The 27,592-nt window shown below is 45.6% G+C and overlaps 1 protein-coding gene across 5 annotated transcripts in view; it reads right to left on the bottom strand.

Annotated features, from left to right (window-relative positions):
• SLC8A3 (solute carrier family 8 member A3) overlaps window positions 1-27,592 on the bottom strand; it is a 141,320-nt gene that overhangs the window by 103,677 nt on the left and 10,051 nt on the right. For 4 of the 5 annotated variants that reach the window (XM_038545087.1, XM_038545085.1, XM_038545086.1 and 1 more), the window contains exon 2: window positions 16,344-18,189. In XM_038545087.1, coding sequence (XP_038401015.1) covers window positions 16,344-18,127 — 1,784 coding nt within the window. In that variant the 5' untranslated portion in view covers window positions 18,128-18,189. Of the gene's footprint in view, window positions 1-16,343; window positions 18,190-21,585; window positions 21,644-27,592 lie in introns of those variants that run through there. The other variant, XM_038545084.1, reaches the window with a different exon arrangement.

Below are 27,592 nucleotides of genomic sequence, written 5' to 3' on the forward strand. Positions count from 1 at the left end.
AAAAGAAAGGAAATCGTGTTTGCGTCTACTGTCTGCCACTCTTTAAGACATATTATATGTCATTCAGTCTTTGTAATAACTCCATATGGCTGGTTTTATCATCCTTTTATTCCAGGTAAAGAAACTGAATCTTTGAGAGATTAGGCAATTTATCTGAGGTCATGGAGCATTCTAGCAGAAACCTAGAGTGGCCCTAAAATTCTTTCCCTTCCCTCCATACATGCTCTGCACAATCCCTCAAGTGTGAGTGGGATCTGTGGACATGGTAAAGGTTATGTGCCATGATTATATTACAAGGCACAGGTGAAAGGATTTTGCATATAGGGATATGAGGGTCCCTAGTTAATTGACTTCTAAGCCCTTGACTTGAAGGGAAATGATCCAGGGTGGGCCTGACTTCATCAGGAAAGCCTTTTAAAAGAGGTGAGAGTCTCTTTCTGGCTGGCCCTGAAGAAGCCAGCCATACAAGGAAATTAATTCTGCCAGCAACCCAAAAGGACACCAAGCCTCAGATAAGACAGCAGTCCTAGCCAACACCTTGACTTCAGCTAAGTTGTGTCTAGACTTTGATCCATGGAAACTGAGAGATAACTCATTATAAGCAATAGAAAACTTTTACACACAGCTAAGGAGTGGCAGAGTCAGGGTTCAAACATAGGTTCACTTGCCTCCAAAGCTAATGTTCTTGTAATTTATACTGTGTAATATCACATTTGGTTTGGTTTTTGTTTCTTGACTTCCTTGCTTTGTTGGCATGGGGGAAGGCATAGGCAGAAAGGGATATGAAAGACATTCAGACACCATAGCTAAGGTCTAAGCCCCAACACAAAGAAAGTCTCTTCAGCCTTGGGTGGTGGCAGTAACAGTGACCATTTAAAAAGTGGGGAACCTCCAAGTGTTGGGAGATGAAGGATGGGAACAGGCAGGCATTTTATCTCCTCTTGCTCAGGAAATAGCTTGCGGGAATTTTAGAGGCAGCAATGTTCATACAGAGACAAGCTAAGAACACTAGTGTTGGATGAGCCACATGAAGTGGCCAAAATGATTATTTTTGACAGACACAAATGGCAATTACATATGCTTCAACAAGTACATGCAAGGGCAAGATTTAACCAGCGGTTAGGAAGTGCCAGGTCGGAGAACAGAAGCGGGGGAGAAACCAAGAGTTCTGCAGGGAAGAGATGTGAATGGGGACATATCAAGGCAGGAATCAAACAACTAGGTGTTCGGAGCCAAGAGGAACAATGTCAGTGATCATCCTCATGCCCCAACCATGGGAAATTTTAGTTGAAGACTCTGCACAACTGTGGGAAGGACGAACACCTATAAAGCCCAAGCTTAATCTTCAAATGTCTGACTTCAATTTAGTAATAACCCTTGCCATGAACAATGAAGCACAAGCAGAGTGGTCAGGGCTGGGATGGGGTTATACCAATGTAGGATTGGTGGATCATAAATAATACATGTCACACACCTAGTATAACAGCTGGCACATGGCAAGTACTAAATAAATGGCAATCTTCTTACTTGGCACTTCATTAGGTGATGGAAAATTGCCTTGCTTACCTAAGATGAAGGCAAGGGTGAGTCACTTCCAAATACAAGGGTAAAAAGGAAATGTGTGAAGCCCTCATTGGGAAAACCAGAATCCGGCTGGAAAAGGTTTAATTCTTTGGTCAGTCAACTTCCTCTTCTGGGAGGCATGGGAGAGGGGCAGCACCTTGGACAGCACCCTGGGAGTGGCGCTCACCTTGCGCCAGACCACCTGGCCATCAAGAGCAGGGTTCTCCATCTGAAGAAGTTCAGGTCCATGGGTTTGTAGGTTTCATCACAGGAGCCCATAGATGGGACTCGACTCCAGAACAATAATTGTTCTGTGTAAGCTTCCTGATCAGCAACAAGCTCTGGGTGTAGCATGGGGCCTAGAGGGCAAGTCGAGTGAGACAGGATTCAACATTGCCTACATGACGCTCAGAGATACCCAAGAGTCCTCGGGAGCCTGCATTATCATTATTGTGTTGTCCCAGCCCCATCCTCCCACCGGCAAGCAATTTCATATGTAATTATCCTCCCAGCCCCTCCTCTCCTTTTATTCTCCTTCTCTCTCCATATTCCTTCTTGCTTTCCCTTCATCTCCCAACCAAGTTTCATAAAGTCCACACCAGAATGCAGAGGCATCAACCCCAAGGTCATCTCTCACCCCGGCCTGAAGCTGCTCTCTCCTTGGAGAGCAGCCTGTCATGTTCCCTGACATCGTCAAAGAAAGCCCGGATAATGATATTTCCCTCCACCTTCCTCCAGACAAGACTCTGGCTTTCTATCTTTAGATCAACTGTCTTCCTAAAAGCTCACCTTGGGCTCAGAGACGGAATATGATCACTAATGGGAGAACCTGGGAAAAATGCTGGCCCACATAGGTCAGGATGGTGGTGACATGGCCAAGATCCTATTCATTAATTACTTAATTAATGACTAGCATGATACACCTGATGAGTGATTTAGACTAGGCACTGTGTTAATTGTCTGACAGTCATTTTCAATCCTCACGCCAACCCTATGAGGGAGGTACTATTATTATCCACATTATACATATGAGTGAAGTGAAGTGAAAGGTTAGGTAACTTGCCCTAGCTCACATCACCAGTAAGTAGGCAAGCTAGGGCTGCCAACTTGGTCTGTGTGACACCTGGTCTATGCACTTAATCACCCTACTTTATTATCCTCCCATGTGTATATGGGCTTCTACCCACATTGTTGCTCTCACACTTCTGTCATTGGCAATCTCACTGGTGATAAAGCAAAATTCTGTCTTCTAGATCCCTGAAGCTCATCCAGTGTGTCCCCTACTCACCTGTGAGGGCTGTCCTCCTTTCATCATAATCATGGCTCCCTTGCTCTCTAGCTGTCATGTTCCAGCCAGGCCTGCCTCATCTTACAGAAGGGAGAAAGTAACATATCTGCATTTCAGGACAAGCAGGTAACACATTTGCATCTCAGAGCCAGCTGCAAGGCACTAGGGAACACCAAAGAGAGACAGGATCTGGAGAACAGGCCTTTGTGTTGCCTCCCAGTCACAAGATGGAAGACTCTTTACCACACAGTGGGATTGTTGTCAGTGGCTCAGGGTTTATCCATTGGAATAGTGGAAAGGGAGAAATGGTCATGTAGTTTAGGGAGCATCAGCGGGAGCCTCTGGGCAATTATTTAAGAACTACACTACCAATGGAGCAGAACCAAGGAGACCAGAAGACGAAAGAGGCCATTATAATAGCTGTAATAAAGTAACTAAACTGATTTGGGTTAAATGGCTTAAAGAAGGTGGACATTTTTTTTCTAGACCCTCATATAATTTATAAACAGGAATTTGAAAGGTTACCAATTACAGTCCATATATAACAAAGCTGTGAAATGAACTCTGGCCTGCCCTGCTCCGGGAAGCTGTGGGTCAGCATCCTGATGACAGTTAACCCCACCAGCAATGCTCTCCTCTGCCTCTGTCTTTTGACCGTGAGCATGAGGTCCCTTACTCACTGAAGTCTAGAGCAGGCATTATGCAGGGATGGGTATTAGCTTCCTACAGCTGCTACAATAAACTATCACAATGTTGTAGGCTTAAGGGTATGTATCAACAGAATTTGTTCTTTCACAGCTCTGAAATCAAGATCAGCAGAGTTGATTCCTTCTTTAGAGGTTCTAAGGGAGGATCTACTCCATGATTCTCTCCTAGCTCCTGGTGTTTGCCAGTAATCCTTGGGACTCCCTGGCTTATAGCTGCATTCTTCGCATCTTTGCCTCTGTCATCATTTGGCCTTCTGATAAAGATGCCAGCCATAGGATTTAGGGCCAACCCTAACTGAGTATGAGGCCACATTCTTAGGTTCTAGGTGGACACAAATCTGGGTGGATGAGGCAGGGGGGACTCTTTTCAACCCAGTACAGGTTGCCAGTGGCATTTTTGGCAGATCCCACATAACAGCAAGGAAAAGATCTGGGTTCCTTAAGAGGAAGGCTCAGGGTGCAGGCAGGGAGGTGGAAGGAGGAGGCCACTCTGAGCAGTTTCCACATCAGACTGAGGCACTTCCCCATCTAAAATATTTCACAGAAATCAAGCTCAACGGAGCAAAGAAATTCACCCACAGAGCTAAGGCAATTCTCCTACCGCTCAAAACATCAGGTGCAATGATGTTTGCAACGTTTGTATCATCCAGGCGAAACACCAGGTAACTCAATAGACCTAACACCCCTCTTCCCCCAAGCTAACATGGAAAACAGGCGAATGTCTTCAATCACCTTTCCTCTCCCTTCTAAACCCCAGGAGGGCTGGGGGACACCCAGGGGCTCTGACCATGAGAGGAGAATGGGCTTCTCAGCCTCCCACTCAGCCAAGAACAACCCTGGGAAGGAGGGCTCATGGCAAGAAGCAGAGCAGGGTGGAGTAAACCCTCAGGTCCCCTCCTTTCTGCTGGTGGGGACTCCTTCTGAGGCCGTCAGGGAAGTACTACGCAGAGCTGCATCCAATCTGGGCTAAGTAGATTAGTTCCCTCCCAGTGAAAGGTTCTGGGCAGCTGAGCAGGGCAGCTCCCTGCGCGGTGGCAGGGGGCTGTCATTACAAGGCCCAGATAGGACATAATTACATGCTCCCTGGAGGGAGCTCCTAATTGAATTACAGGGTGTCTCCTGAGCATGAGAGGCAGCCCGTACTCAGAGGTAGCTGAGCAGCCAAGGAACAGACCCTCTGAGGAGCTGGTGCCAGGCAGGGGTCAGGCTGTGCAGAAGTTCAGGGACACCCGAGCTCAGACAGTCCCATGGACCTCACTGAAACTGCGAGAGGAGAGGAGACATGCACGGAGAGCGGGGCATCCCTGGTCTTCATGCCTGAGGGGTGTGTTCCAGTCCCATGCCCCACTGGGCTTGCTATACACTGGAAGTGGTACAGAGCCAGAGGACATGCCAGGAATTCACTCTGTTCATTCATTCATTCATTCACTCATTCATTCAACAGCCATTTTTTGGTGTCTCTATGTTGTGTGGTAGGCATGGGGAAGAACTGAGTGCTGCTCTGGTCTGAGGACATGGTATTGCCTTCAGGTACTGTTTAATCCTGAAGCCAACTTGTACTTCGATCTATGGGTGCCCCACAAGCCAAGCCAATTAGCCATTTTTCTTAACAAGTCCTTCTGGGGTAACTGCACGAGGATGTCACCTCTAGTGCCTGCAAACTGAATCAACAAAGCCAGATGGCAGTACCTCTGTGTAGCCACAGCTTGAAGAGGCCTCCTCTTCTACAGCAACTCTTTCTTTAAGTTTTTATTTAAATTCTAGTTAGTTGACATTCAGGGTAATATTTGTTTCAGGTGTACAATACAGTGATTCAACACTTCCATACCACACCTGGTACACATCACAAGTGCCCTCCTTAATCCCCATCCCCTATTTCCCCCATCCCCCATCCCCTCCCCTCTGATCACCATCAATGTGTTCTCTTATAAAGAGTCTGTTTCTTGGCTTACCCTTCTCTTTCTCTGTTTTCCCTTTGCTTGTTCGTTTTGTTTCTTAAATTCCACATATGCAACTCTGTCAATATAGTTCTCTTCCTGCCAGCCTGGGAACTTCCTGAGGACCAGAACTGGGCCGCTTCTCACTGTGTCAGCTCACAGTAGGAGCCTAATGGTATCTACTGGCTGTATCCTGAGTGAAGGGCGTCTGTGTCCTACTTCCACTCTCCTGTTGCTTCTGGCCTCACTGACTGAGGCTCTCGTAGGCTCTTGGGGCAGGGGCGGGGGGGACCTCCAGCGGAGCCCCTCTTGCTCTCTCTTATCATCCCTTCCTCTAAGCCTTGATCCTGGATGCCCTCAGACACCTGATCTGATAGGCACAGCCTCAGAGGAGCCCCCTGCATCTGAACACATGGCCCTGCGCCAGCCTTGCCCTTTTCCCCAGGCAGTTGGCCAAAGCCTCATCTGTTGGTTGTTCCTGCTGGTGAAGTGGCACAAACAGGAATCCTCTGTGCACCAGCTTGGGCACAGGTGGGTCTGGGCCAGCAGTCAAGGGTGATGAATTCAGATTTCTGACCTGGGTGTTTTGGCCTTTGACAACTTCCCTGAGCCCAGTTGCCCCTGAATTCAAAGGAAAGCATCCAACTCTTGCTGTTAAGGGATGGGTGATGTGCCCTTAACTTCTTCCATCTGAGGAGAAAGTCTGCTGCTTTCAGCTTCATGACCTTACTCTGACATTAAAATATAAGACATAGTGGAAAGAATGTGTGATTTAGAATCAGAAGATCTAGGTTTTGATGCCTGCCCTTCAAAGCTCTGTGTTCCAGGGCAAATTTCTTAATATTTCTTAGGCTCTGTTACCTAATCCAAAAAAGTGATGATGTTAACCCTAAGGTATGACAAATCCTTATTTTTAAAAATATTTTCATGTAAATATTTAACGTTTTATTATATAAGAAAAAAAACAATAGTAGTCTTTCCCCCGAGGTCTGAACAATGGTAAAGCCTAGGTAACCAACACCCGGTTCTATAATCTGATATATTCTGATATATTCTCCAGTATACTGATCTCCCCATGGGGGTCACCTTCATCAAAATAACTTTAAACAATTAGTGCCTAATATTTCTAAAGCATTCCGCATCAGACAGTTGCCTTGAAAGTGAGCTCTTGGCTGTCTTCATTCTACTCACTCCCCAACCCGCCAAACTAGAAAGTCTATTTTCCTCCAGCAGTCCACATGGGTTAATTAAAATGTCATTTCTCTTTGCTTTGGCTAGAATTAGATTAACTCATTGTAGTAACACAAGTTATCTTTTGCTGTATTTTATGAAAATCTAATTAATTTTCAGTGAATCTTCTAAAATATGGGTTCCATGAGGAAGGGCAGATAATTAAAATGGACTGTGATAGGAACCACTGATCTAGTTTATGAAACCCACTAGCTTAGCAGGAATTCTGGAAGACTCTGGTCTGACAAGGAAATTATATGTTTCATATGTCCAGTGGGAATTTGTGGATTCATCCAGGGAATAAAAGAAAGTTCTGTGTTATGTACGATACAGAAGAGAGTGATTCAAGGGGTTTCTTCCCATTAAGATTGGCCTCATGACAGAGTGGCAACTTCACACTAACGCACCTCACTGAAATTGAGACTCTGAGTTTCTTTATCCCATCCCAGTTCCTTCCATCTGTCCTCCCAGTACTAGAGGAGGCGGTTATTTGGCCTTCCTTCTCATAGCCACAGATGAGGTCAGATACAGCTCCAAAGCCTTTCCCAGGATGGTCCCCTGGACAGCGGTTATGAACTAACCACAACCGACACATAGGAGTCCTATCTTACAGCCTAGCCCTGTGCCCGGGAACACGGGCAGCTGACAGAGTCACACACTATGCCACCTGGAGATGGGAATGCTCTAGCTTCCGGGGAGTTCCTGGAAGCGCATCAAGTTACAGCTCCAAAGACAAAGAGGGGGTGCCTGCTGGCTCTGGCTAAGTCCAGCTGACCAGCTGTCTGGCAGGGGAGGGGTGGTGAAGGAAAGCCTGTCACTCTGTCCCTGGCAAGCCTGGGAGGTAGAAAGCTTTCTGCCTCAGTCTGGAACAAAGGCTGGTCTGGAAACCCAAACCCAGGAAGAGGCTTTGAAAGTGACTCAGTACCCAAATAGCACAGTCAAAAATGACAGCAGTTCATCTTCTGACGCTAGTCTCCTGGAAAGGACAGACTAGAACAGAGTAAAGGGGAGAGAAGTGACCCTGGTAGCCTTGAGATTTGTGCCACTGAGCATCACCCACTAGGAATGTTTTCTGTTAATCTGAGCAGAGAGGCCAGTTTCATCTTGGTTGCATCAATCTTGGTCAGCTTGATGAATCTGAGCAGGCTGGGGCCTCCAGAGGAGGCTATTTCTGTCATTCTCCAGCCAATGGCCCCAGCACAGACCACAGTGAAATCAGTGCTCTCTCTGAGGCACTGCAGACCTTGTATGTGCCATCTGAGGTGACAGATGACTGGCTAAGCTGGTACTTTCTTCTAAGTGATGCTGCCACCACTTACAGACACCACAGCTTAGGTAGCTTACTGTGGAATCCTCACAGCAACTTCACTTTTCCACCCCACCATGTGGCATGGCATTAACTGTTGGGGTAAGGAGATCTTGGCTTGGGGCAGCCCGGGTGGCTCAGCGGTTTAGCACCACCTTTGGTCCAGGGCTTGATCCTGGAGACCCGGGATCGAGTCCCACATTGGGCTCCCTGCGTGGAGCCTGCTTCTCCCTCTGCCTGTGTCTCTGCCTGTGTGTGTGTGTGTGTGTGTGTGTGTGTGTGTGTGTGTCATGAATAAATAAATAAAATCTGGAAAAAATAAAAAGGAGATCTTGGCTTGACTCGGGGCAAACAAGACATATCTAGCCAGTGGACTTTAACATGGCCAAGTAGGGAAAGGGGGAAAAAAGAAAGGACCCATAAGATTCCCTCTCTTGAGAATTTGAGGTAAAAAGTCTTTCCAGGGAGGAGCCGAGAGCTAAATGGAAAGAGGACTCACGAACTAGAACAGTTGGTCTGTAAGGTATCACTGCAAGCTGGAAGCAATAAGGGAGCAAGCCACAGAGAGAAGCAGAGACGCCAGGAGACCGAGACCACATGGCCCAGCAGGGAGAGCATCCAACAGAGAAGGTGGTCCAGGGCTCTCTTGTCTGACAGCTTTCTGCTACCACCTCTGGTCTGTGCTGCTCCCTACAATTCAACCCTCTCATCTTGACATACAGTCAGGCAAAGACTTTGTGGTGAAGGGAAAAAGCACCACGGTGAGTGATTTGCTTCCTGAGGGATAGTGATCTTCTTGGTATGATGGTGAAGCTCTTTCTCTCTGTCCATGTGACAGGCTTTCCTAAGGCTGTTCCTGATCACTTGAAGAAGTCACAGGTCAGACAGTAGACACCAGGCAACACCAGTACAGATGCCAGCAGTGTGAGGGAAAAGGACGCAGGGACCAGGAGAGGAAAAACGAGCACAAGGACTCAAGGAAGCAGAGAGGAAGGCGTGCAGTGTGACAGAAGTAGAAACCACTGCTCTTGTGGTGACAGTGACTGGAGCATGACAGAAAGTAAAGCTGCAGCACTAAACATTTAGAAGAAACAGTGAGTGTGAGACAATAGTATTCAAACAGGAAGTAAGGTGTGAGCAGGGAAATAAAGCAAACACATGTGAAGATTTGCAGCTGGGGCCATGGTTAGCCCTAGCGATGGTGGCACGGGGCTCACCCCAGATCACCACCGCTCAGAGCCGGTCAGGCGGTAATAGGGTACACAAGCAAAAATCATGTGGGACTCACAAAGACAACACCTGAAGGCAGACAAATCAAGGCCAGTGGCTCTGGAAAGAGATGGACTACGAGGGTAACAGTGATATTAGTCATCTATAACCCAGCATTTGTTTTGTAGCCATATTCTTGGTATTGAGTTATTATCAAGATGTCACTCATTTTGGAAGCACCAACTAAAGAACCCACAATAGGGCATTGTTGGTACCATATGTAACTAGCTGATGAATCCCAACCAGCAAGTGATAACCAGACTGGGCTCATGCAAGGACAGGTTAACCAGGTTATGTCTATGCATGCTCTTAGCTAGGAGGGGTCAGGATGGCGCCACATCCATAGCTAAATTCAAGTGTATACACATATCTAGTGGAGGGTAATTCTGTTTTCAGAAGAACAAATTTCTCCATAACGAGTAAGTTCCACCTTCAATTCTATCTTCATTTCTGTATATGTAGATATTTCCTACTTGGGCACCTGGCAGGTTATAGGAATGGGAATATATGAATGGTAACTATCATGCCACCCGAGAATGTTTACCTAGCGCTTTCCTTCGTGGTCATTTAGCAAAACCCTCAAAGTATTTAGTTCCTGCAAAACACTTCTGGACTTGTGCAGAATTCATTAAGTATGAGGATTTTGCTCTATTTGCAGATCAAGGAGTTCTCTCCCTCCAGCTGTCAATTATATATGACCGCTTCTTTGCCAAGACTTCCTATTGCTTCTGGAAGCACAATTTAATTTCTCTTTTAAAAAACAAGAAAACAATACCTCGATTAAGCAGAAAACAATAGCTCTAAACTCTACTACCTTCTTCATGGAACTGACAGCGTCACCGCCAAAGGGGAGATAAGAAATTAGTGCTTGTCTACCACCCAGATTCAACTGGGAAGTTGATGAAAGGCTGGACAACAAGAAAGCCCTCCCCAACTCCTAACTCTGGGAAATGAACAAGGGGTGGTAGAAAGGGAGGTGGGCAGGGTGTGGGGGTGAATGGGTGACGGGCACTGAGGGGGGCACTTGATGGGATGAGCACTGGGTGTTATGCTATATGTTGGCAAATTAAACTCCAATAAATTTTTTTTAATGAACCTGGAAAAAAGAAAAAAAAATCCTCCCCACCCATCCACCTAGCTTTGTCCCTTTCTACCATTCTTGTGAATGAACACGGAAACTTTAACCTGAAGAACCAGAAGAGTCGAAACAAAATAAGCAGGGCAGGATCTCCATCAGTATCCCTTTTCTATTATTGCCTGAAGCCCAACTAGCTCCTCTCCAAGAAGGAAAGCCTCCTCTGAAGATAAGACTGGTTCTTTTCCTGACTGGCCAGTCATGTAATCATCTCCAATCACTATGCTCCTTTCTCTTCAACCTAACATTCTCCCTTGTAGAATCTCCAACCCTGCACCACTGAGTCACCAGAGGGCAAGCCAGTATGACAAGAGCAGGAGTAAGCTCTGCTGCATAGACTGCTCTGCTGCATAGGCTCTCTAATCAAGTCAGGCAAAGGGAATGTTGACCAATCCAAGGTTGCCAGGAGATCCTGCACCTCACACCCTAAAATTAACCAGGAAGGCTCTGGACTCGTGGAGATTTTTGTAGACATGTAAAGTTTAAGTAGGCTTGCGATGCTTTCTGGATCCTGGAGTTGGCATATGATCTTTTTTGATATAATCTGACAATTTCAGTAATTAAAATGAAAAAAATTATCAGAATGTAAGGCCTTTCTGGACACAATAGCCAAAGCTTCTGTTAAGAAGGCCACATAGCCTTTAATCATCCTGTGGGCCCAGAGGGAAAGAACTATAGTTGAACATCAATATTTGAAATGTTGCATCGTACTGTTAAATACCCCATTCCACAACTGGGTTAGATATGGATGCCCTTCTTCAGGATCACTCTGAGCCATGTACATAGCTCCACTGTGAGTTCCACAAAGCCATCGGTCCAGGTAAGTGACTGTTTACCTAAAGCCAGAGAGAAACCCCATTACTGGAATTCAGGCACTGAAGGCAGAAGAAAAGAGAAAGGGTGGGATGCCACCCGAGGGAGCATGACCATGACTTCCACCCTACTCTTACCCTCACTAACCTTACATGCAGCTTGTGACTTTTCTCAAGCACAGAAAAGGTGTTCTAGGGGCAAAGCATCTCCCTGATGGCAAGGGAAGAGACTATCCTAACACCTTGCTGAGCCAAAGAAAAAAGACAAGGCCTACTGTGTTTTAGTAATTTGGAGAAGGAGTAAATTATGTCCTGGAGCACTCCAGATTTCGATGGAAAAGATTCCCTGGGGTTGAAACTTCACAGAAAAAGAACACCTGGAAGAGAATGCCCGGCATAATTTTGAAAAAAATTATTTCATTGAACAAGCACTGCCTAAAAGATGTCCTAGCTCTACTTGTCATACCTTTTCTCAGTAAGAGATCATAAAGATAGTTTTTTTTTATTTCTATGGGCTCAATACTTTTTCTTCCTGAAAGTCTCAAGGTGAACTGAGAGATTAAAAATAGCCCATAGTATGCTATTTTTTAAGTTAAGATATTAGCCACATAATACTTTTGGATTTGTACTTCCAGAGCATCTTTCACCCAAGAATTTCTATAAGCTTTCCAAAATTAACATTGTTCTGATGGATAAAAATAAGAAAGTCCAACTGGGAGGGAGCGACATTAAATCAGTAGCCTCTAACAAGATCTTGCCAGCTCTAACTTTCTATCCTATCTAGCTGTGCGATATTAGACAAGTCACTTTCCCTCTCTGAATCTCAGCTTCATAATTTGTAAAAGCAGGAGTTCAGATACTTTTGGGCTTTAACATTCTAATTTTGTTGGAAACTATGTGGCACAGCTAATACTCCATTCTTCTTCAAAGCAGGCCTATGCCATTTAATTATAGTAGGACTTGGCATTTGCCTATTTGACATCGGCGATTCTCAGAGATCCCAAAGGTTCATGAGCTGCCATTTTCTGTTATTTTGCAGAGGCATGCTGTGAGCCTGGGATACAGGAGCAGACGTGTGTTTATCGAGTGAGATTAATGTGCCAGCAGCATGCATATATATCTCCACAAGGTTTTTTTTTATTGTTTGCAGGAGGCTCAAAGGCCATAATTCTAAGGATGCACTGGGGTGATAGTCACAAAGGTGGGGATTCTTCTAGATCATGAAGATGTCAGTAGGATCTCTCTCAAATGTCAAGAGTTTATTGTAATGTGGGCTTAAGGTTATCATGTCCCCACCCCTGCTTCATCTGTTTCACTACTACGTCCTTAGCCAAGGTCGCTTTAGAAACTTCAGTGGTGTCACGCACACAGCAAAGAGCTTTCATTTCTTTTATTGAGCTTATCTCAACCAGAGCACTTCTCCCAGGTGTTTTGATTTGTCTGTATACCTAGTATCCACTTCACTGAAGAAGATTCTTGAGAGCTGAAATGCCAGCCTGTTCTATTCATTTATTTATCTCCAGTCCCTAGTAATGTATCTAGTATGTAGCAGACATTTAATAAATGTTTGTTGAATGACCGAGCACCTTCTCTGAGCAGGCACCATTCTGAAAGTGCCTTTTCTTCATATTTGTACCTAGTACTTATCACTCCCCTGCAGGATAGATACCACTATCCCTGTCATTCCAACAAAATACCTGGGGCTTGGACAGGTGAAATGACTTGTTCAAGTTACACAGTTGGTGAGTGACAGATTCACATCTGTTTGTCAGACTTCAAAGTTCAGGGTTTTCTATCTTACCCTGGTACTGAGGACATTTTTGAAGAAGTAAAGCATAAAACCAAATGAGTGAATGCACAACCTGATAGTATTGACAAAGCATAGGCCTGCCTTCAACCTGAATAGGTTTTTAGAAGAGTGTATTGAGGGCAAAACTGCCAATGCTCCCAGGCTTGTCGGCAAAGAAAGTTACACAGAGAGGGAAGGATTGGAAGATGGAACTGCTCCAGGCATCACACAGCTTCTGTCTAGGTACCCTGAGGGTTTCAATTTCAGTTTCCAGATTGGTACTGCAATTAACAAGGTCTCAGGGTAGGAGCTGGGTTCTAGCTAAGTTAGAATTGCAAGCTGGAACTGGAAAGCAAGGCTTCTTGAGTAAATTAAGCAAGGCTTTTGAAAGCCACTTTTCTTCCTGGGTCTTGTGGTTTGGCCAAGAGTTTTAGAGCATTTCAACTCTAAGTCGGGACCAACAGCATCAACAGCTGGTTAGAAACAGAATCTCAGGCCCTACTCAACCTTTCAAACTATAATCTGCTTCCTGGATGGTTCAGAAGCACATGAAAATTTGAGAAACACTACTCTAGAAGATATTCTGAGGTCTTTTCTGGCTCTGATATTTTAGGAGTTTTGATGAGGAATCTTCATGATAACCCCCAGACTAGCATGTTTTATTAATTTGGGTCACAGAGAGATCCAAGTAGCCCATATCACCTCAGCTGTGTCTTCTGAAGAATACTGTTAATTCAATGATATAATTATTAATGGCCTCATTTACTAAGCATATACCATATACAAACAACTGTATACAGTATCTTGAATCATCATGACAGCCTTGTGAGAAACGTATTATTATCCCTATTTTATCAGAGGAAATAATCTCATAATTAATAAAATTTCCCCAACTCTGCAGTTGAATCAGAACTATATCCAGACTCTTAAACCAGAGTACTCACAGTCCATGGTTTTTCTGCTATACCACACTGCCTCTAGTTGTAAAATTACAATCTAAAGTACCAAGGGTAGGGCTGTGGTGTGAAGACAGACAACTAACAGGCTATGGACTCATTCTTCTTCTGAAGGGAAGAAAACCAAGAGGTAGTCTAAAGTCTACTGAAGTCTAAAAAATGATGTAAAGAAATAGCAGGCAACAGAGCTTGTTCACCAAACCCAGGAATACTTGAACCCAAATCGCAAATGTGGGCAGCTTGATCTACATTTAAAATCAATATCAGAAGTGATCATTCATAAGCCCACTTACACCAAGATATTATTCAGGCTGAAAACACAAATAGGTTTCAGGAAGAGTTAGTCATACTCAGAGATCTAGAGTGCACAACTGATTGTTAATGGGACAAGGAAATTAGGTGCCAAGTCTTTGATCTGTCAAAAAGTACTTTTTAGTGCCCTTGGTAGATAGTACCGAATTGGAGAAACCACTAGTCCATTAAATCATAGCCAGTGCTGTAGTCTTGATGTCATTTAATGCCTGACAGTACTCCTATATACTTACGCTGCCATAAATGTGAGAAGTTGCACAGTTTGTCTACCCAACGAGGGCCTGTCCTTTATTTGTACGTATAAACTCTCTCTCCAGAGCACATATAAATGGACAGTATTCTCTAGAAGGCACAGGTTTTTACTTGGGCTAATGAATGATTACCCCTCCCGGTGAAATGACTAAACAGAGCTCTAATAAATCAACTTGTCAATGGCTATTTCACCTCAGGAGACAATATCCCTGTTTCATCTTCGGCCAGTGCAAATAGGACCTACACTGAGTGCCCATGTCTGTGGCTCAGTAAATCCTAGAGCAGGGAGGAACTGCAAAAAGAAAGACCTGACCCTGCCTCCAGGCAAGAAAAGTATTGTTCCCACTTTGCAGATGAGACAGTTCAGTTCTAGAGCTAAGACTAAATGTCTTGCCCAAAGTCACACCATTAGGAAAGGATTGAGGGAGGCCAAGAGCAGAGTCCTCCGGATGGCTCAACCAGCTCTGCTGTCAGCATCACCCAACCCATCGAGCCCTGTCCCACAAATGGGCCTAGAAGAAGCGCTGCTATGACATCTCTCCCTTGGTCCTATGGGCCCTCCTTTCCATGAGTTGGGTCCTTCACTCTCCTACAAGTTGTATGTTTTCATTTCTCACTCAGGGTGTTTTTAGCAGTGTCCTGGAGCAGTTTGACAACCCCCCTTCCTAGACACCCCCTTTTGTTCTTCATGCCCCCTCCTGCTGCTGCTTATTGCTTATGGACATGAGCAGGAATTCAGAGACAAGTTTCCCCCTTCTCAGTCACCCTGGAAAGTCTGCCCTCTCATAAGCTGCAATTCCTGGGGTAAGTCATTCTGTTTCTTCTTCAAAGCTATCCATCTGAGAAAAACAAAAACAGAAAACCAAAGCAAAGCAAAGCAAAGCAAAACCCAGAACACCCAGTATAAGAAGGCTCAATGGGGAGAGCCCTTACATTGCGATACACACAGTGTCTGAAGGGCTAAACAGGCCAGTAACCCAAGAAGTATTCTGGGACAATTCTAGACCATGAAAAGAAATGACCACACTGAAGATGTATTTTCTCCCCCAGTTCCTAAGAGGCATCTCCAACATTGCTCAGGCAATTTTTGAGCTCACACCTAGGACTAAAGACAGGTGGCCACCGCTCTGGGAATTCCGCTTCTGCAAGATGCCTCCAGTACCCAAGCTATATTGACTCATCTCACTAGACTGGGTAAGTCTCATACCATAAAATAGCTTACAGGCATTTAAAGAGATTGCCGAGTTTCAACCAACCTTGCAATTTCCAAATTGAAGGAGAGATGCCTGAAATCTGGTTATACAATATAGTCGCAATATGGCCCCAGGGGAAAAAAAAGCCACTGCCACTTGCTTCCCTGAGGATGCTCTGATTGGACTGGCACTGCCTCAGGATGGAAAGGATCAGCCTCAAGGCTCATATGAGCCTTTGGCCTGAGTAAAGGAGGAAGGAGAGACCCAGCCAGTTTCCTAGCTCCTGCGTCGTCACAAGAATTCTCCAAAATCGACATCAAAACTTCTGTCACCCGACACCTGCACCAGCTATCACTCCAGTGGATGGAATGCTCCGTGTCCTTAGATCCCGCCACAGGATTTCCTGCCCAGAGACAATTTAAAGTGAGAAAACCAAAGGAAGGTTTGGATGCGGAACCTGCCAGGGGTGCCTGCTGATCCTGCACACCTGTGCTGGGACTCGAGTTTGACAGTAACGCAATACGAGGGAGAATTTTAAGGACAGAAAGAGATGGCATGGGAGGGAGGGAGATAGAATATGGAAAGGCTACTTACACAGTTTCGTCATTCTTGAACTCCAGCTCCCCGTATACATCTTCAAAATCCTCACCACCACCCTTGGCTGTCCCCTCCACTGTCCTAAAGGGGACGATTACTGTGCCCCGGGCACCTGATGTCCGCAGAACCTTGACCTCCAGGACACCAATACTCTCGCTGACACGAATAGTGCCGCATTCAAAAGTGAAGATGCCTGCATGGTCATCATCCAAGATGGTGACTGTGGCCACATAAGGGGATGCCAGGATGGCCCGAGGCAATGGAAGACTATTGAGTACTATTGGAGGCTTCCCCTCCTCTGGTTGCTCCTCCTCTATGCGGACGTTGCTCAACCTCACGAAGAAGTGTTCATCCTCCTCAAAAATGTCATCATCAATGATGCCTACCGAGAACTCTTTCTGGGTCTCTCCTGGTTTCAGGACCACAGTGCCCTCTGTGAACTCATAGTCAGCCCCAGCATTGGCGGAACCATCCTCTGTTTTGTAGTCCACATACACGGTCTTAGACATGTCCCCCCCTTTCCTCACCACTGTCAGGAGCACAGCTCCACAGTTCTCCAGGCACTGGTAAGAGCATGGATCAAAGAAGACCTTCGAGACAAAGTCCTCAGGCTCATTGGTGTGCACCTCGTTTATGCTGGAGGTCTTTTTGGCTTGTTCTGCTGCATGCTTCTTCAGGATATTGCCTGCGCCGGTCATCATCCGGGTAGCTTGGATCCGGTAGAAGGCACGACTCTTCTGCTGATGGGAAAGAGCATAGTAATTGGTCATCTCTACCAGCTGATCTAAGTCCTTCTCTGGGTGTTTTTGCTTCAGATCCTTTAGAATCCGGATCATTTCTCTGCGGGACTCATCTACTTCCTTCCCTTCCAGGGGCACCAGGTTCCCATCCAGGAAGTGGGAATTCATCATTTTCCCATCCATCTCAATGCCCTTAGGATGATCACCCTCTGTCTCTATGATAACTCCTCGGTGTTTATCTGTGCGGTACTTTTTGTGCATGTATTTGTAGAAGAGTAGTCGCCTATCTGCCACCCAGGCCAGAAGGACACACACTGGAAAGAAGGAGAGAGTGAGAAGACCTTCCCAAACCTGAACCACACCAGGAGAGAAGACTGCCAGGATCATATAAAGCCAGATGTAAGCAAAGATGCTCCAAGCAGCCGTGATGAGGAAGACTCGTAGGTGCTTGATCTTTCGAGTCTCTCCATCAGGGATCACGTAGACGCAGATGCCAATGATGATGAACATGTTAAAGGCTGCGCTACCTACGATGGTGGAAGGTCCCAGGTCCCCGGCAATGAACCCGTGACCACACACCTCAATTAAAGAGAGAAGGATCTCAGGAGCAGAGGAACCCAGGGCCATCAGGGTCAGGTTGGAGACAGTTTCATTCCAGATCCGAATCGTTGTGGTGCTGGTCTCTCCATTGGGCTTTTTGATAGTCACCTCTCTCTCTTGAGAAGTGATGACTTCAATAGATGCCATGAAGCGGTCGGCAATGATGGACACCCCAAGGAACATGTATATCAGGGCCACAAAATAGACAATGACCCTGGCAATCTTGTCCCCAAGGGAAGGGTTCTCCGGGTACCAGATTGGTAGGATGACACCCTCCTTGCAGTCCGATGACTCTGAACAGGACTCATTGTTCTGCCCTGCACTGGGCACCTCCCCCGAGCTGCCAGCCTCTGCCCGAAGACCATTTAGGAAGAGCACAAAAGTAATCAGCCCAAAATGGAGGAAGGCAGAGGTGAGAGGCTGCAACCCTAACCACGCCATACACAAGACTTAGCCGCTGGCTTCCACTGCAGCACCAATGGTCCTCCTGACAGGCCAGAGACCTAGAAAAGACCAGAGAGGCAGGGAAAGGCATGAGCAAAAGGGGGACAGCAAATGGCAGGTTCCCACCAACACAAATTGATGTTTCACCTTGAGCGACATATTGTACTAACATATGGGGCAGTCTCTCACTCGGAAAAAAAGATGTCAATGGGAGGCACAAATAGTGGCTCTGTCCGCAGGACCATCTGGTGGAGACTCAGCTGAAGAATGGCTTAAAAGAGCTGGGAATATTGGTAATGAAAACATAAGTGATACCCTTCCAGTCCTGTCTCCAAACCCCACTGTTATCTGTGAGAGTTCTCAAGAATCAACTGAAAAGAGGCCAAGCATGACCTGAATCCTCATCCCTTGTACTGTTTCTAGGGTTTTCGGGCTCCTTTACCCACACTATTTTCATGCTTAAGAATTCTGCATCACATATGTGTGCAAGAGTACATACGGAATTGAACTTTTTTCATGGACTACTCCCCCAAAATAGAACACATCGCTCTGCATGCAATTGAGCCCACCTGAGAGGAACTCCCTCCCTGAATGCAAAATTTGTCCAGGCAAGCTGTAATTCTGACATTTCTTGGGAAATCAGGGTGGATAGTGTAGGGAAGCTCCCTGCAGGGGAGCTAAACGGAGGTCCCCATGAGCTGTACTACAGGCCCGGTCCACGGCCACCTCCGTCCTCCAGCAAAACATGCTTACAGACCGTTTGAGACAGTCAGTTACAGGAAGATGAAAATCAGTCAGCCACTCAATTCCAAACCCAGACGCTGAAAAGGCCAAGTGATAGAAATCACTATTAATAAAACATTCAAGTGGCTCTTGAATACATTTTTTTTAAACTGTAGACAAGATTTGGGGGTGAAATGCAGCCCCATCTGCTGGCCTCAAACTGCTAAGAGGTGAGCATGAATTCAGGAGAATGGGAAGAAATTCAGCAGGATCTATGGATTCATCTTTGCACTCACCTCATTCAGATGCAATGAGAATGCAAATAACCATGCTACAGCTTTTTTAAAAAGAAGCTATTTGCCCATTTTCTACCTCTGCTACAGCCCTGTGCATTAACTTTAGTAACAGAAGAATGCTAGTTTCAGGGCACCTGGGTGGCTCAGTAGATTAAGCATCTGCCTTCAAATCAGGTCATGATCCCAGGGTCCTGGGATTGAGCCCCACATCAGGCTCCCTGCTTAGCAGGGTGCCTGCTTCTCCCTGTCTCCCTCTATCTGCTGTACCCTCTGCTTGTTCTGTCTCTCTCTCTCTCTGTCTCTCTGTCTCTCTCTCTCTCAAATAATCTTTTAAAAATGTTAATTTTATCTGTACTACACCTTACAGGGTTCCAAGTCCTGTCCCTGCTCTCCACTGCTTCCCATCTCAGAAAATGGCACTGCCATCCACCCAGTTACTCACACAAGACATCTGCAGGCCTTCCTCTTGTTCCTGTCCCTTGTCCATCCAGCACCAACACCTAGACTCTCCTTCCATCTCTCCTAGCACTGCCACAGCTGCCATTAGCCTTCACTTCATGAATCTACTGCAGTGACCTCCTAATTGAACTCCCCACTCCAATTCTTGCCTTTCCCCACTTCATTTCCTTACACAGCAATAGTCACCTTTTCTAAAAACTCCAAATCTACACTATCACTTCCCTATTTGAACTCCTTCAGTAGTTTCCTCTTATTCTTAATATAAAGACTCTTTACTGAGTGACCTGCAAAGTCTCACATAAGCTACCTTCTTCCTCCTCTCCCCCTTTATTTTTTGCCCCTCTCCTTCTAACCACATTTCAGCAACAATGGCCTTTATATCAGGCCCTGGATGACACCAAGTTATTTTCCACCTCAGGACCTTTGTACGTGACATCAGCCACGATGATGAAATGACTTGTACTTCTTGGCACCCACACTCTTAACAATGCTTTAGATCTCAGCTTAAGTGTCACTGTCCCAGAAAAAAATTACCCTCATTCCTAAAGATGGTCAACCTTCTCTGTTCCTCTCATCACACTCTACTTTTCCTTTATGGCATTTATTAAACTTTGAAATTACATGTTTGTTTGTGGGATTATATAATTAATGTCTAGCTCAGCCATTAAACCGTGAATGAAAGCAAAGAGGATAGTTATTCTGTTTATTGTGGTACCCTAAATAGTCAATTGGTAAGTGCTCAGTAAATGTCTGTTCTTAGAATAAATAAACATAGCCACTATGGAAGCTTCCTCGGGGCTGTGAACTGAATTGTGTCCCCTCCCCACAACTCATATGTTGAACCCCTAAACCCCAGTGTGACTGTATTGGGAGATAGGGCTTTTAGGAGATAATTAAAGTTAAATAAGGGTATAAGGGTGCGTCCTCCTCTGATAGGACTGATGGCTTTATAAGAAGAGGAAGAGAGAGAGTATTCTCCGTCTGCCACATGGTGAGAAAGTAGCCATAGGCAAGTGAGGAAAAGAGCTCTCACCAGAAAATGAATTGGCCAGCACTTTGATCTCAGACATTCCAGCCTCCAGAACCATGAGAAAATAAATTTCTATTGTTTAAACTACCCGGTCTGTGGTATTTTGTTATGGCCGCCTGAGCTGATTAATACACTCAGACATCAGCCTTCTTTAACGCCACTTTATGACCTGAATTACAGCCATTTCCTTCAGAAAAAAAAAAAAAATAGAGAGATCTCATAGACGAATCCTGACTAGATTTGAGAGGCTATGTATGACCTCTTTAAACCCCCAAGGCTTGTACCTAAAGAGAAATTCCCTCCAGGACACAGTATGCCTTGATGCATACTGTAATCATGAAGGCCTCCCTTCCAAAGAGCTGGATTAACTTGGTTTCATATTCCCCAGAATGGCAGCCAAGTGCTGAGGTCCACATTCCCCTTGGTCCAGGTACTGGGGGTCATCACAGCATGTGCTTGGGGCTTTGACCTCACTCAGAAAAGAAGAGGTTATGAGGATGTTGGAAGAGTGGGGCAGCTGAAGCTGTTCAGTATCCATGTTCAAAGGCTGAAATGTCTCATAATCTGCAATGAACAGAGACCTTCCCCCTTCACAGGTTTGGCATCGGAGAAATGTGGACAGAGAAGGATCTTGACACCTTGCCTTAACCTCTGAAAACCCTCCATTTTGTGGATTCCAATAAGCCCCATGCAGTAAGAGACAGAAGGTGGGCACAGCTGGAGCAGCTATTTGATCAGGAGCCAACATGGTGACACGAGGTGGCAGCTGCATGGATTAGCCAACCGGAAGGGGGTGGGCCATCCACAGGTTAGGGACAAGGGCTGGCTTTCTGAAGTCAAAGTACACAGAACACTTAGGTAGTAGAGTCATCCTGATCAACAGGGCACAGGGACTCCCGCTTATCTCACCCCACAGGAGAATTAGGATGATCGTGGTCTTCGCTCACCTAGATCTTGCAGACATCTATGGTAACAGGTATTTTGGGGAATATGTTGTCAGGTGGTCAGAATCAGGGGCCGCTTTAGAAAGACACAGAGAAAACAAATGAACTGAAGGAAAAGATGAAAGAAAACAAGGAAAGAAGGTGGCTAGTAAGTGCCTGCACTGAATTCTTGTAATTGAAGGTAGAAAATGGCCTGTGAATTCCAAGTTGTTCCTTCTGCCCCCGCCAGGCGATGGTTTCTGCCTGAGATGTTAGGAGGAGAGTGGACACTGCTGATGACCTGGCCAGTGGTCACTTTTTTGTGATGTTACCCTTTTCCCAGACAAAATTGAGGCAGATTCTAACCCACTTGGGATCCACCCAGCTCCTTTAAGACCCAAATGATCTTCTGTGGTTCCAGAAGGTTCGTAATCAGCCCTAAGGCATACTCAGGGATATGATTCAGCTTGAGAACCCCAACACCACCCCAAATAATGAAGACATTAATAATAGTCACTAACACATATAAGTGCTTGGTGTGTGCATCATGCTAGGTACTTCTTCATTTAACTTTCATAATGATCCTATAAGATTAGTACTATTTTTATCCCTGTTTTACGTTTTGGGGAACTAAGTCTTAATTAAGTCAGTTAATCAAAGTATAAAGCAAGGAAGTAGCAGAGCCGAAGCTCACATGCAGGTGACATAAAATTTATGGTTTTAACCACTCCATTTTACTAAGGTGTCCTACTTCGCTGTAGAATATCCATGGCCCCCTGTCAGCTTCCAGTTTTCTGTAGACTTAGAGGCAACATGACTGACCCATCCAGTCTGCCATGAAACATTAACCATTTGGTAGAGCTGCCTAGTTCCCAGCCTTCCTGGGGTGTCCCGGCTGCCTGATGCAGTCTGCCACCTGGACATTCTCCTTCCCATCAGTTCAGTTTGACAAAATTAGCAAAAACTGTTGGTTTGCCAGGCTTGGCACTAGATGTTGATGGGCAGAATGAAATGTAAGACACAGGCTTTGCCCTCAAAGATACAATCCAGCAGGGGTGGAGAACTGCACAAATTGGCATTTTTACTATAGTAAGTGAAGGTTCGGTCAGAATGGTTTGGGCACATGAGGAGGGCGCTGAGCCAGCCTGGGGATTCAGGGAGGCGTTCTGAAGGAAGTGATCCTTGAAATGAGTCTTCAAGCATGAGTGAGCTTTAGTCAAAAAGAAGGGAAGGAAGGAAGGAAGGAAGGAAGGAAGGAAGGAAGGAAGGAAGGAAGGAAGGAAGGAAGGAAGGAAGGAGGGAAGGGAGGGAGGGAGGGAGGGAGGAAGGGAGGGAGGAAGGGAGGAAAGGGAGGAAAGGGATGGTGGGAGAGTAGAGTAGGAATCTGGAGCCCTTATGTCAAGAACCTTAGGGTCCCAGAAACCTCTACCGCCTTTGGAAAACTTTCCTTGACAATGCCGTCTTCCTCTAGGGAAGATGAAAAGGGGAGGGAAGGGAAGGAAGGGGGAAGGAAGAGGAGGGAAGAGAAGGAAGGAAGACAGACTTTTGAGTCAAAAGGATAGGCCAAGCAAAGATATGGAGACATGCAAAAGCCTGCTGTGTGCCTGGGACTACAGGGAATTCAGCGCGAGGCAGGAGTGGTGAAGACTGGACATGTAGGGGGGACTCCATTCATGGCAAGTCTTATATGCCAGGCTGAGAAGATGGATTTTATCTGAAGGGCAGTGAAAAGCCAATGACAGGACTGTTAGCAGGGGAGTGACATGGTCTTATCTGTATTTCAGAAAAACCAGTTTGGATAAAGGGTTTAAGATGGCTATAAGAGGAACAAGACCAGAACAGGACGATCAGTTAGAGGTCTATTGGAAGCAGCACAGATACACCTAAAGAGAATGGGCCTGGGGTATTTGCTGCATATGATGACCCTCTGTCCCCATGTCACATTCCTCTTCCTCAGCTGAACCAATGCCCGGGCGCAGCCCATGGCTTCTCATCCCTTTCCCGGATTATTATCCGAACACCCCCAGGGGCCATCTGCAAGGTGTCTGTGTCCTCAGCAGTGGCTCCTGACATCTTTTAATATCACTGGCAAATTTAATTAAAGTCACTGTTCCTCTGCTCTTCCAGATCATTAATAAAACAGTGCCACCAGGCCAGACTGAGCAAATCTCCCTCCTGCTACGCCCTCACTTTCTCCAATGGGAACACTGCTCCAGGCCTGTCACCAGCCTGGGTAGAGCTGTCCTGCTCTGCTTCTAAATCTGGGCCCCTGCACAGGCGTCACAGCCAATTTACATGAAACTTTTTTGTGCAGCCAGGCTGCTCTGGATCCCACGTGTCTCGGGAGTACAAGACCACTGCATCTTCTCCTGCACTTCCCTACGGGGACATGCATCAGTGCAGAGTCCTCTCTGTGGCAGTACTCCCCAGACACACAGGAGCTAAAGCCCTCACACTCTCAATAGGAAAGATGTGACGTCAGCCACTTAGGTACTTTGACTGTCATGACAGGAACTTGGATCCAAGGAGGAAAACATAATGATGCTGGATTTTGTTCCTTATTACCTCTTTGAATCTTGATAGTGAAGGAGGTACTATTATCATCATGCTCTGTTTTTACAGATAAGCCAATTTGAGCTCATAAAGATTAAGTAATTTGCCTGAAATCACAGTAAGGGGCAGCTCAGGTGGCTCAGCAGTTTAGTGCCGCCTTCGGCCCAGGGCGTGATCCTGGAGTCCTGGGATCGAGTCCCACATCGGGCTCCCTGCATGGAGCCTGCTTCTCCCTCTGCCTGTGTCTCTGCCCCTCTCTCTCTCTCATGAATAAATAAATAAAACCTTAAAAAAAAAATCACAGTAAGTAGAAAGTGAAGCATTTGAGTACTGGCAGCCGAGCTCCAGGGCATACAGTTGTCAACCACTGGCTTAGTATGTACCCTGGGTTTGGGGGGTCCCCTTTGAGCAAGCGCCCAGGAAGGATGGGGTAAGCTTTTCTGGACGTGCAGTTCTCCCCATGAGCTTGGCGGCTCTCCATACCCCAAGGCAGCCTGGGGTATGAGTGATAGAGCCCCAAATTTGAAAGCAGGAGGTGAGAACATTTTTCACAAGCTGTAAGAACTTAGAGTCAGTGAGACTCTCAGGGGATTAGCTTCCTTGTCCAGAAAATTCACGTCGGGTTGGACCATCTCCATAGGTCCTTTGAGACAAAGATGCTCTGATTGCAGGCAGGCCTGTCTCTCCAAAGACAAGGAACAGAAGAGACACATTCAAGTTAGCTTGGCCCAGAACAGTGCGAGAAACAGGCACAGAATTCAGACTCCCAGGAGCCCTCTGCAGAAGAGGGTATGTTAAGGAAGGATGGAAGGAAAAGGGACCCAAGAAAAAGTCAAGGAGGGATGCCTGGGTGGCTCAGCGGTTAAGCGTCTGCCTTCAGCTCAGGGCATGATCCTGAAGACCCGGGATCGAGTCCCACATCAAGCTCCCTGCACGGAACCTGCTTCTCCCTCTGCCTATGTCTCGCCTCTCTCTCTCTGTCTCTCTGTCTGTCTCTCATGAATAAATAAAATTTTAAGAAGAAAGAAAGAAAGAAGAGAGAAAGAAAGAAAGAAAGAAAGAAAGAAAGAAAGAAGAGAGAAAGAGAGAGAAAGAAAAAGAAAGAAAGAAAGAAAGAAAGAAAGAAGAAAGAAAGAAAGAAAGAAAGAAAGAAAGAAAGAAAGAAAGAAAGAAAGAAAGAAAGAAAGGAAGGAAGGAAGGAAAAAGTCAAGGAAAGCCTACCTTCCGGAGTTGCCAAATGCACACAGGATCAAATCCATTTTATAAACAACCACTCTTTGGATGCCCATCCGGAGCCAAGTATTTGCTAGTGATTAGGAGTATGGCCATGAATGAGCTACGCCACGTCCTCAACCTCACAGAGTTTATCTTCTGATAAGGGATAGAGACAAATAAGTAATTACAGGAATAATTGATGATAATGATGTCCCAGGAAGTAATATCTTTTTCTTGTGCTGCTCTGAGCTCTCAGGCCACTGCACAGGTGCTTCAAACCATGTGGGCAGGGCTGCAATGCAGCATGGCTTTATAATACAGAGAATCTTGCAGGAGTGCGTGAGATGGCATTTTACCGTTCTTGCTTCTCCTGTCTCATGAGATGGTCATATTTGCCTTCCCTAGAAGTCCCTCAGATTCTTAATAACATCCAAACCATAGGGTAAGTTCATGGAACCCTGCTGACATTTTCCTAGGCACTATCATACCAGAAGAGGAAGCCCCCTGGTTAGTGTTGAGGAGCAGCAGGTCTTAGGCTCCTTGTGCTTTATATAAACCATTTTTTAAATGACAACAAAAACAATAACCATATCTATTCATCAAGCACCTACCCTATGGCCAGCATTGCAGTAAGCACTTTTATGGCTGCTATTATTTAATACCGAAGCACCCCACAATGAGACATATTATTATCTGTGTGAGAAATGAGGGTACTTGGGCTCAAAGATTAATAACCTACCCAAAGTCCACTAGATGAGCAAGTAGCACAGCTGAGCTATGAAATTTGGTCTGTCAAGTGCCAAAATCTGCTTTCCAACCTCAAGGGATGAAAGGGATGGGTGGGAGAGTAGAGTAGGAATCTGGAGCCCTTATGTCAAGAACCTTAGGGTCCCAGAAACCTCTACCGCCTTTGGAAAACTTTCCTTGACAATGCCATCTTCCTCTAGCTTCAAAATGACTCAGTTAGTCTTCTGTGTTCCTGTAGCACTCTGGCCGCCACTGAAGCACTTTTACATTGACCTGGGCTTATCTGTGTATGTGTCCATCTTCCGCACTTTTATGGAAATTCCCAGAAGAATCTCAACTCAATATTGAGAAGCTTTATTTTTATTTTTATTTTAGGACAAGTGGTCACACTCAGTGAAACTCTATTGATAGGGCTATGAGGTTGGACCTGACCTCTGATATCCTCTCTGCCTCTAAAATTCTATGGCTCAAAAGCTCACTGATTCTACGATTCTAAGGCTTACCAGACTCTGTGGAGGCTCAAGGATTTTTGCTCTCTGCAAGTCTGTGACAGATCTAGGGAGTCACAAACAATGAGAGTGGGCCAGATAGGAAGAGGAGAAGCTCTGCCCACTTAACTTCTGCTCCTCCCACTGCTAGAACTACAACTGCCTCTAAGTAACCCCCCAAGCCAGAGGCAGGAATGAAACACTAGGATTACATGCTGGAGAGCACTGTGCATTAGAATAACTTTGGAGTTTTAAAAAAATACAGACACCTAAATCCTGCTCCAGACCTAAGTTTTGGACTCTCTGGGAGTGGAGTCCAGATATCTACATTTCTTAAAAGTTCCTTACCTGGTTTTGAGGTATAGCCAAGGTTGAAAATCCTAGAAGAGAAGAGAAGGGATGCAGCCTGACTATGATACTTGCATCTCAGTAATTCTAATCATTAGAGACTTTCTTTGGCTAGGAGAAGTCTTAGTGTATGGTGAGCTGACTCACAATGGGTACCAAAAAGTCTTTCTATGTTCTGGACAAATATCCCACACTCCTGGACTTTCGCTTTCAAATCTTGCCAAGGATATGCCGACTCATACAAGTAGATTTTTCCCTTTGTCTCTCCCTAAACCTGCTGTCTGCTTGGTTTACACTTTTACTAAGGAAATTTAAAAGATCCAGAGTTACCTTATCTTCATAGGAAAATGATGCTACTCATCCATTTCAGCAGAACAGGTTTCTAATTATTTTCCCTTCTAGTGATGAGAGCTTCTGTTGATTTGTCCACACTTTTCCTCCTTATCTCTTAGTCTGCTCATTCATTCATGCTGCATGCATTCGAATGAAACCCAGTCTATGTGTCACAGGTTGACTGCCACCCAGAATTAAGGTGAGGAAGTTACTCTGATTTGTACCCACTCCATTTTTTGCACACGTAAAAAAATAAAATAAAATAAAAGTTCCTAGAGGGTAGGAATTTTTATCAGTTTGGTATTTCTGTATCCCCAGTGCCTATCTCAGTGCCTGGCATATAGTAC

This window comes from Canis lupus, chromosome 8 (assembly GCF_011100685.1).
Source record: "Canis lupus familiaris isolate Mischka breed German Shepherd chromosome 8, alternate assembly UU_Cfam_GSD_1.0, whole genome shotgun sequence".
Classification (NCBI taxonomy): domain Eukaryota; kingdom Metazoa; phylum Chordata; class Mammalia; order Carnivora; family Canidae; genus Canis; species Canis lupus.